This window comes from Candida margitis, assembly GCF_024628925.1.
Source record: "Candida margitis strain CBS 14175 chromosome Unknown scaffold118, whole genome shotgun sequence".
In the NCBI taxonomy this organism is placed as follows: domain Eukaryota; kingdom Fungi; phylum Ascomycota; class Pichiomycetes; order Serinales; family Debaryomycetaceae; genus Lodderomyces; species Lodderomyces margitis.
In genome coordinates, this window is record NW_026261795.1 from 1 (window position 1) to 9,911 (window position 9,911).

General features: G+C 38.8%; 7 protein-coding genes across 7 annotated transcripts; 3 read left to right on the forward strand and 4 right to left on the reverse strand. All coding sequences in view use genetic code 12, as the record gives it.

Moving 5' to 3' along the window:
• On the reverse strand, window positions 1-579 carry CANMA_001943 (SEC65; the record flags this gene model as incomplete). The annotated part of the gene is made up of 1 exon (XM_051813957.1): window positions 1-579. A coding segment is annotated over one exon (579 nt), but the record flags the coding sequence as incomplete, so codon positions are not given.
• Window positions 580-1,784: 1,205 nt separating this feature from the next.
• On the forward strand, window positions 1,785-2,741 carry SFC1 (Sfc1p; the record flags this gene model as incomplete). The annotated part of the gene is made up of 1 exon (XM_051813958.1): window positions 1,785-2,741. One exon carries the CDS (start codon window positions 1,785-1,787, stop codon window positions 2,739-2,741), a length of 957 nt encoding a protein of 318 aa, XP_051672443.1.
• Window positions 2,742-3,308: 567 nt separating this feature from the next.
• On the reverse strand, window positions 3,309-4,910 carry CANMA_001945 (uncharacterized protein; the record flags this gene model as incomplete). The annotated part of the gene is made up of 1 exon (XM_051813959.1): window positions 3,309-4,910. One exon carries the CDS (start codon window positions 4,908-4,910, stop codon window positions 3,309-3,311), a length of 1,602 nt encoding a protein of 533 aa, XP_051672444.1.
• Window positions 4,911-5,263: 353 nt separating this feature from the next.
• CANMA_001946 (uncharacterized protein) lies at window positions 5,264-6,322 on the forward strand (the record flags this gene model as incomplete). The annotated part of the gene is made up of 1 exon (XM_051813960.1): window positions 5,264-6,322. The coding sequence occupies one exon, from the start codon at window positions 5,264-5,266 to the stop codon at window positions 6,320-6,322; it is 1,059 nt and encodes a 352-aa protein (XP_051672445.1).
• Window positions 6,323-6,335: 13 nt separating this feature from the next.
• On the reverse strand, window positions 6,336-7,331 carry YUH2 (Yuh2p; the record flags this gene model as incomplete). The annotated part of the gene is made up of 2 exons (XM_051813961.1): window positions 6,336-7,238; window positions 7,293-7,331. 2 exons carry the CDS (start codon window positions 7,329-7,331, stop codon window positions 6,336-6,338), a joined length of 942 nt encoding a protein of 313 aa, XP_051672446.1.
• A 651-nt stretch (window positions 7,332-7,982) lies between these two features.
• Window positions 7,983-8,885, forward strand: CANMA_001948 (protein disulfide isomerase; the record flags this gene model as incomplete). The annotated part of the gene is made up of 1 exon (XM_051813963.1): window positions 7,983-8,885. The coding sequence occupies one exon, from the start codon at window positions 7,983-7,985 to the stop codon at window positions 8,883-8,885; it is 903 nt and encodes a 300-aa protein (XP_051672447.1).
• A 13-nt stretch (window positions 8,886-8,898) lies between these two features.
• On the reverse strand, window positions 8,899-9,741 carry CANMA_001949 (putative serine hydrolase; the record flags this gene model as incomplete). The annotated part of the gene is made up of 1 exon (XM_051813964.1): window positions 8,899-9,741. The coding sequence occupies one exon, from the start codon at window positions 9,739-9,741 to the stop codon at window positions 8,899-8,901; it is 843 nt and encodes a 280-aa protein (XP_051672448.1).
• Between the last annotated feature and the right edge of the window lie 170 nt (window positions 9,742-9,911).

Genomic DNA, 9,911 nt, shown 5'->3' on the forward strand with positions numbered 1-9,911 from the left:
CTTGTACAAAACTTGGGCGGGATTAATCTCACCAGGTAGAGTACACCATTCGTCAATCAACTCGTTGGGTTCATTTAATTCATACCGGATAACAGCATCATCAGTAATTAGTTTGTCCTTCTTTAGCAAGTCCGTCCATAGCTTGGTATTATTGATGAGTTTGAACCACTTTTTGCACACTTGTGATACCGAGAGAAGCGCCTCAGCGCCAAGATTAGATAAAACCTTCTTTGAAATCTCTAATGCACGGCTACCATCGACTCTCCTTCTTTCTTTATCCAAACGATTTATATCGAAATACCCTGAAAACCTAACACAAAGTTTTTCAAAATGGGTATCATGCTCTAGAATAAAGTCGCCAGGATCAATACTACTATCATTCTGATGAGAGTGTGTGTTTCCTATTGCAGTTTGAGGTAATGGTATTTCCTCATCCTGAGCTTGCGAATGATCCACTTGAGGTTTAGGCTTCTTCGACACTACAGAAGGGTTCGAGCTAGGAGCAGGTTCTCTACTATCTCTAATGGGATCGCCTCCCTCGCGATCATCACCTTCACTTAAAGCTGGCCTTTTGAACATCTTGTGTTTTGATAGTTCAACAGGATTTTGACTGAGATTATGAAGTGTGATACGCGTAATTAAACTTTTCTGTGCCACGATTCGTAGATGTGACTTTAGAGTTAGGTCTGAGCACACAAGATATAGACGTAAAACCGGGGTTCTCCAACCATCAACACCAAGAAAAGAATCTAGTATGAATTCCAGTTCTAACTGAAAGGTCAATGGTCATGATTGCATCCCTAATAGTTCCAACCTTAATTGTAGTATCTCTCACATGGAGGCATAAGTCGTGTCTTACACATAAATCACTTTCATAGTATTTTATTAAAACACCGAGGAGAAAAGTTTAAATTGTGTCAAAAAAAAAGGTTCTCGTTCTATGATTTCATTTTCTCTCTTTTTGTTTTGTTTTTAATTCCACGGAAAAAATGTTTCTATACAGCATTTGATTGGCTCTCGGTAGTTTTATATATCATAGCCACATACAAAAAAATAGGGATAGAGTGAGTGAGAGTCATGAGTCAAATCCTACCAATTGAATTTTTTTTGTGGGGGAACTCTACACAAAGCATTAGCCGGGTCATAGTGGAAGGCTCAGATTTAGTTAGTATTCTTCCCCTTCACACCTTCTTATTTAAACCCTCCATCAATCAAATCAAAGGACCAACCCTTGTCCATTTCAAGTAAGTGGTCGACTGATGCAAACAAAAAAAAACCGTTAAGCTTAACCTCCTGTGTTTGTTTTCTCTTGAAGCAAACTGTCGACCCGGAGGAGCGGATGTACAACGCCGGTACTAAAGAATTAGAACAAAGGGCGCGAGTGCGAGAAGGTCGTGTATGGATGATTAAAACTGGGTTTCCCCAGACTAATTGAGAGAGTAGACAAATTAACACAAAACTCGCACAATTTTTCACATTTCAACTGAGAGAACCTTTCGATTAGTTTAGTTTAGTTGTTTGTTCCCGGGTAATAATATAACACAAGAGATGTTTATATATAAATACATTTTACCAAAAAAAATATTTGCCCAAAAACTTTTCAATTTCCATCACACTTTTCTTCTCTTCTCTTCTATTTTCATCAGCAGAAGACCTTGTTTTATATATATTCTATCTTATTTATTCATCAACAGTTGCATTCAACAGAACAGTAGCTGAAAATTGAAAAAAAAAGTTAACAAAATCTCCCCAACTCATACACACTTCTTACACAACAATTCACAATGGCTGCATCTACTGAAGTTAAAAAGCAAACCAAGAGAGGAGCAGTTGATTTCGTTGCTGGTGGTGTTGCCGGTTTATTCGAAGCATTATGTTGTCACCCATTGGACACAATCAAAGTTAGAATGCAGTTGTACAGAAAATCAGGTCAAAAGCCACCAGGATTTATCAAAACCGGTATTAACATTGTCCAAAAGGAAGGTTTCCTTTCGCTATACAAAGGTTTAGGTGCGGTTGTTATCGGAATCGTTCCTAAAATGGCCATTAGATTTTCGTCTTATGAATTTTACCGTACATTTTTCTACGACAAAGATGGTAAAATCACTGCTGGTCAAACTTTCCTTGCTGGTGTTGGTGCTGGTATAACTGAATCGGTTATGGTGGTTAATCCAATGGAGGTTGTTAAAATCAGATTACAAGCTCAACATCATTCAATGAAGGATCCTCTTGATATTCCAAAGTATAGAAACGCTCCTCATGCTGCTTATGTTATTGTTAAAGAAGAAGGTTTCAAGACTTTATACCGTGGTGTTTCATTGACTTGTGCTAGACAGGCTACCAACCAAGGTGTCAATTTCACTGTCTACTCTAAATTGAAGGAATACTTGCAAAAGAAACAAAACACCGAAATGTTGCCATCATGGCAAACCTCAGGAATTGGTTTGATCTCGGGTGCTTTAGGTCCATTGTCTAATGCTCCTTTAGATACTATAAAGACAAGATTACAAAAGTCCAGTTATGCTAGTAATGAAAGTGGTTTGGTTAGAATCATCAAGATTGGTAAGCAATTGATCAAAGAAGAAGGTGCTGCTGCGTTATATAAAGGTATCACACCAAGAATCATGAGAGTTGCTCCTGGTCAAGCCGTTACTTTTACCGTTTACGAATTCATCAAGGAATTATTGACTAAAGATTCAGTCTCCTTGACAGGTACAAACGATCAAAAGAAATTGAACTAGAAGGTGTTGCTTAGATAGAGAGATGTATATCATTATAACAAAAAATAAACCGTGTACATTATTGACTAGAACCGTAGAGCTTTGAATCAAATTTTTGATCTGATCTGGAATTCGAAATTTTTCAGATGCATCCGCTGTTCCGAGAAAGTATGGGGATGTAACACAAAAAGAAACTTGCAAGCGGACCCGATTTCGGAAGCGAGCCAATAGGACCTGCCAACATCCCGTGTTCAATACCATTCTCAACTAAGTTATAAGTTAAAAGATGGTTAGGAATTGATTATAGGAAAAAAAGGTTTGACATAACGAAGCAGAGTTTTCAACCGATATATACCCCAAGTTCTACTGAAACAAAAATAAAGAAATGACGTTTAATATAAAAAAAAAGACACTAAAACTAATAAAACTGAACGAATAACACCTCCAACGGGCCTCCAACGAGACTCCATCTAAAACAAAATCCACAAACATCCTCATTGTTTGACACTTGTAAAGTCCACTAATCATACAACACAAAGAACATTACAAAAATCAACAGTATGCTGCTCCACTTTCCCCTCACCTAATTCAAAAAGCTTCACCTTTGGCTCTATGTATCGAGAAAATATGTGATTGTACTGCATCTCCTCTTGCGAATGTCTTGCCACAATATTTACAACTAAATGGTTTTTCTCCAGTATGAATTCTGACATGAGTAGTCAATCTATACCTCTGGTTGAAAGAAGCCCCACAATGTTGACACACATAAGGACGCTCGCCAGTATGGATCCTAATATGTCTCGTCAAATCAGAAACTTTGGCAAATGCCTTGTTACAGCCTTCATAAGTACAATGGTGAGTTTTGGCTTGCTGTAATGCAGGGTCACGTTTTCTTCTCTGGCGAGGAATGGTAGTACTAGTTGTTGGCTGGTGTTGAGGATGTACTTGTCCATGTGCGTGAGCATTGGCAGTGGCTGCAGCTAAAACGGCTGCTTGTGCTGCTCCATTAGGATCATTAGGGTCAAAGATAGGAGCACCACCGCTCTGTTGCTCGTGATGCTGATGATGAGGTGATACACCAGCTCTACCATTATGCTCGGTATCAATGTGCTCCATTAACTTTTCGTAAGAAATGAATCCCTTGCCACATTTGAAGGCATTACAGTGGTGGACTCGAACGTCTTTTAAATCAACATGGGGTGGTTGTTTTGTTGGATCATTAGTGCCACCAGCAAACACATTGACATTGTCATCAACCACATGCGATTCAAACTGTTGTTGCAGGTGGTGTTGTGCCAACTGTTGTTGTAAATGATCTTGTTGTTGACGAGCATGCTGCTGCGCCAAGTCATGTTGCTGTTGTTGTTGTTGCAACAAATGTCTATGTTCAGCGTTGGTGTCCTCTGGCAAGTCCAAATTGGTAGTAGTATTGGGTGATGTAGTCTCGGAGTTAGATGTATTTGGCGCATTTTCTGCATGTGCAGCGGCGGCAGCGGCGGCGGCGGCAGCAGCAGCATCTTTCAAAGCTTCATCAACGACTAAATCATGGTGCACATGAGTTTCATGAATAGTCAAATTAGCCTTTTGGCTAAATTTTTTACCACAGGTAGCACATTCAAACTTTTTAGGTTGGGTATGCGTTCTTCTATGGTTCCTCTTATCAATAACATTCCTAAATTCTTGGTTACAAACTTCACAGTTTAACGAATTGGGATTATCAATGTCTTTAAAAATGGTTCTTGTTTGAGGACGTACGCCACCTGGACTAGTTTCGAGTCCCGATTCAGTTTTAGCTCTCTTGTTAGTGCTGTTGCTACCTTTTCTACCACGTTTAGCTGATGTATCATACTCTTCATCCCCAATATCAAAATATTCATCCTCATCCTCGTCCTCTTCATCGTCTTCTTCGCCAGCGGCAGGGGCAAAATCGTCATCTCTGCCACTATCATCGCCATCATCAACATCATCACCTGCATCATGTTGATGGTGTTCATCATATTCTAATTTGATTTTGGTAGCATCGTCTGCATGATTGGTAGTTGCGCCATGATTATTTGCATCTTGTTGTAACTGATTATTAAGCTCTTCGTCAATTTGTTTATTGATAGCATCTTCGTCGGCATTCTCTGTCTGTCTAATATTCTCCCTTATCGCAGCTCTTAACTCACGTCTTCTTGAAGCTAATGTCATGGTGTTGTGTCAACCGTTTGTGTGTGTATGTGTGTATGTATGTGTGTGTTGTTTGTTTTGTAATTGGTAGTTGTGATGTGTAAATTTATTGTTGTGACTTTCTGAGAGTTGGGAGGAAGAAAAAGTGCAAGAGAAAAAATTTTCGCTACCAATGAGTGACACTACCAATTGTGTGACAGTTATTTTGCGACAATAAAGTCTTTTTGTCCGTTTTCACACTACCATTTGGTAAAAATTATCTAGAGCATACTACAGATGTCAATTGAAAGGCAATTATATACAACAACACTGTCTACAGGCTGCTTTTCCTTTACAATAATACGAGTGCTATTAATTTAAATAAATAATCCATAATGAATCGTGTTATCAAGTGCAGGAATATATCTCGACAATTGCGTCCTCAATGGCGTCATCAATCACATCTTCATACATCGACCAAATTACAGCTACCTCGATTTTCAATAGGGCGTACAAGTCCTACTAATCGGACTAGAATCACCAAAGAAATCACTCCCGAGGAAGTGCAACAATTCCAGGAGGCGCAAGAACGGGCTAAACAACGTGGATCATTTGAGCAAGCTTCTGCGCCATACACTGATAATGACCAATTCCCGTCATACCAGTTCCACATTCCCAACAACACCAATGGAATTATAACTCCACAAGACCCCATCTACGATATCTTATCCGAACCTACTCTCGTAATCGAACGACAAATTGAATTTATGAATTTATTCATTGGGTTTGAACAAGCTAATAATTACACAATTATGAATTCTAGCGGTCAGCCAATTGGATTCATGAGGGAGAAGGATATAGGAATTGGTCGAACTTTAGGTCGTCAATTTTTCCGATTACACCGTCCTTTTGATATCGATGTTTTTAACATGCTGGGTGAATTAGCATTGAGTATCAAGCGTCCCTTTTCATTTATAAATTCTCATATTAAAGCACTATTGCCCGGTTATGACCATGACAATGAGATGATTTATGAAGTCGTTGGTGAAAGTGTACAAAGGTGGCATTTATGGAGACGAAAGTACAACTTGTTCAAATTGGAGGATGAAAAGACGGATAATTATGAACAATTTGGTGATATTGACGCTCCGTTTTTATCATTTGATTTCCCTATAAAGAATGAACACGGCAAAGTTATCGCTAGCGTTGATAGAAACTGGGTTGGTTTAGGTAGAGAAATGTTTACTGATACTGGGGTTTATATTTTACGATTTGATCCACAAAGTTTCCGAGGCATGGAAAATTATTATGGAGATATTAGTTCCAGTGGTGTTACAATGGATCAAAGAGCAGTGATATTGTCATGCTTTACCAGTATTGATTTTGATTACTTCTCGAGACATAGCAGTGGACATGGATTGTTTTCATTTGGGGGTAGTTACGACGATATATAGATAATATACTAGATTAGCCCCTCTTTATTGAACTGGCAATCGCTTCTTGTGTTTTGTTTCTGCCCTTTTGTAGCCAAGCTTCCCATTCTTGATCTGAGTTTTCCTTACTTAGATTCTTCAACAACTGTACAATTAACCCAGTATAGTCATGCTTTCTTAATTCGTTTTCCTGTTGCCATAACTCTCGTTTATCCAATTGCTTGGCGACTTCAACTTCATCCCCAGTAGTTCGTGCCTGTTCTAACTTGTTATTGGTTATTGCCAACAATGAAAATCTTAGTTCGCTTGCATCATATGCATTGATTCTGTTGTGTATTATACCAGGTAGTTTGTCAATAAATTCATCTTGGCTATGGCACTCACCATGTTTAATTGGAAATTGCTTCAATCCATCGAGTTCATAAATTTGGCCGTTTTTCATCACATAGCCAACAAAATGAAACAACCCATCATCTTTATCGTCGTAATCTTGAGATGGTGGTTTATCTTCTTGAGCAATCAATGAGGGAGTCAGGAAGGAATTATGTATACAGCGAATAAGTTCACTGTTGGATAGGGTTTCACCAATCATTTCCGAATCAAACCCCGTGACAAACAGTTTAAAATTGTTCAATTCCTCACCCAAGTTTGCATCGTCAACATTGAACAATACATTGAGAACTGCTTGTGTGGCACACGCATTTTGGATCATTTGGTTGGCAAAAAATAGCCCGTGATCTTGATAATCGGCATCGTATTCACCAGTTATAGGTTTATTCGATTTAGCATGCTCCCTGTCCTTTTTACCGTATTTGAATAAAAAGATTACACCATATATTGGCTGCAATACTCGTAACGAGTCTGAATCAATGGAGTATAAATCATTAAGCTCGACATTTGCCACTCCTAGTTTTTCAACAAGTTCAGTGAAAACACCCTATTTCTGTTAGTAAGTGAACACATAAACAATCGCAATATTCCATCAACATACTGCATCAGAATCTATAGTGTTCCAACCACTGTCTGACATTTTTAATGGGGGGTAATGCCGATCTGGACTGTGTCAAATTTCGTGTGGAAAAAAAAACACCGAACAATAATCAACAATCAACAATCTTTCCAACAACCCAAGTTCCGACACGTTCTTTATCTCCACCACAATACAGTAGTACAACCATCCCGAACATGACCAAATACGGTGCCCCTTACAGCGAGATTGCACAATTGTTCCAATCGAGCACACCCGTTGATAATTCAGCTATAACTATCACAACGACAATTTTCACAATTTTCTTACTACTTCTATCATTTGGTTCGTTATCGTTTACTCTACTTGGAGATATAAAAAAGAAGAGCATGATAAGTTATTTGATTAGTGCTATCGTTGCATCCTTGAGTATTGGATTCAGTGCTGTTTATGTCATGAACTATGTCGGTGTCTATATTTGAGTAAATTAGAATTGTATAGCCAATATATACCATTTTGATACATATAAATGTCATATCTTGAGAGGCCGCTCATTGTTGAATATGTTTCTCTGCAAATGTTTGACTCTGTTCTCTCTTTAAGCCATGGCGTCTCTATGGTAGTCCGTCGATTGGGACTTGATTCATATCGCGCTGGTGGATTTTTCTCGAAATATTTGCAACACGTCAACCTTTTTCACCTCATCGACAAACCATGTACCTCACCTATCTACTATCATTATTTCACATTTGTGTTCTAGTCACCGCCAGAGCCCAAGCAGATGAATACACAAATGATCCAAACATCTACGAGTTGACGGCTTCTAATTTTGATAAAGTGATACACGGCAGCAACTACACCTCAATTGTCAAATTTTATGCACCTTGGTGTGGATATTGTCAACAGTTGAAACCTGTATGGAGAAAGTTGGGGAAAGCCATAGGCAAGGATTCTAAATTAAGTGTCAATGTAGCTGCGGTAAACTGCGATAAAGATTACAATAAACCACTTTGCGCCCGGCATCAAATCAGTGGATTTCCCACGGTCATGGTATTTAGACCACCAAAGTATGACCAAACAAAGGCAAATAGTGGCAAGAAGCTGAGACATGCTAGTGAGGCTTATAATGGACAGCGGACAGTCAAGGCGATGCTGCAGTTCTTGGGCTCCAGGTTGAAAAACTATGTTAAAAAAGTGCATAATTTGGATAATGACTTGGTTAAGTGGATCAGTGAGGAATCTGGCAGAGGAAAAGTGCTTCTCATTGCAAAGTCTAATCTGATTAGCCCATTGTTGAAATCGTTGGCAATTGATTTTCTAACTAAAGTGGATTTTGCAATGTATGGGAAGTATAACGAAGGGATCAAGACAATTGAAATTGACGGAAAACAAGTGGATATTCCAAAGGCAGATTCATCGACTTTGCTCTATTTTGATAAACAAAAAGACAAGTTTATAGTCTACGATTCGACGGAGAAGTTAGATGACAAAAGTCAAATATCCAATTGGATCACTGCTGTTTCCAAAATCGACCCTGTTGAAGGGCCATTATCCAAACGAGGTAAGAAGTTGTTAAAGTACAAATCTAAAAAGAAAATCGAACACGATGAATTGTAAATAGAATAGTCTATCAAGCTTTACCTATATTATCCATCATTTCTAACAACGAGTCTATATCATCCACTTTCTTCTCCTCCTTTTGCTTCAACTCCTTGGGTTTACCATCACTTTGTATCCAATTCACTACCTGATCAATATATAATTTCGAATTAGGTACGAAATGCCCACCAGGATGTTTCAATAAATCAGACTTGTCCTTTGTGATATTGTACAACGACAAACTTCGGTCTTCAGCAACAACGGTGTCCAACTCCCCATAGACGTGCAAATACCTCAATTTACTATCCAGTGGAGATTCATAATACGCGTCGTATTTATCATTCCCTGACTTCTTGCTGGTATTCAATTTAAACCCCGAGTACAAGATGACAAATTTCAATGGCGTGGTGTCGAATAGTTCGCCAAACTTTTCCGCCACAAGTCCAGCAAATGAAGCACCTTGCGAAAATCCAACTAATCCAACTATAGGTAGTTTCTTATCTTCCTCGTCTTCTTTACTTGGCTCCCCATTTTCGTCGTCAGGAATAATCTCTCCTTGGTGGATATATCTCTTCAATGATTCAATCGAATCATCCATGTTTATTCCGTCGTTGGTCTTGCCCAACTTGACCCACCAGCCACGATAAGTAACATCGTCTTGATCAGATGAGCCAAATTTGGATAATGAATCTGTTGTAGGTAAGTCACTGGGAGTTAAGACGTACGGAGCATTCAAGTATTGGCATTTGTAACCTAACTTGATAATCTTTTTACGTAATGCTGAAGTCTTGGCATAAAATAGGGAGGCATTTTGAGTATAACCGTGTAAGAATAGTATCTTTCCTTTGTACGTTTGTTGTTTGCTTGTGGTCATCACTGAGTCGATGGGAGTCTTGCTGGTCTATGGAAGAAATTGTGGCTTCATCGCAGGAAAAAAAATTCGATTGCAAATACATTTCTTCAGGGTGTTTACAGAACAGGTTTACCAAACGGCAACAGGCATCGCAGAGATAGCATCCAAACTGGATGATGGTTCCATCAGAT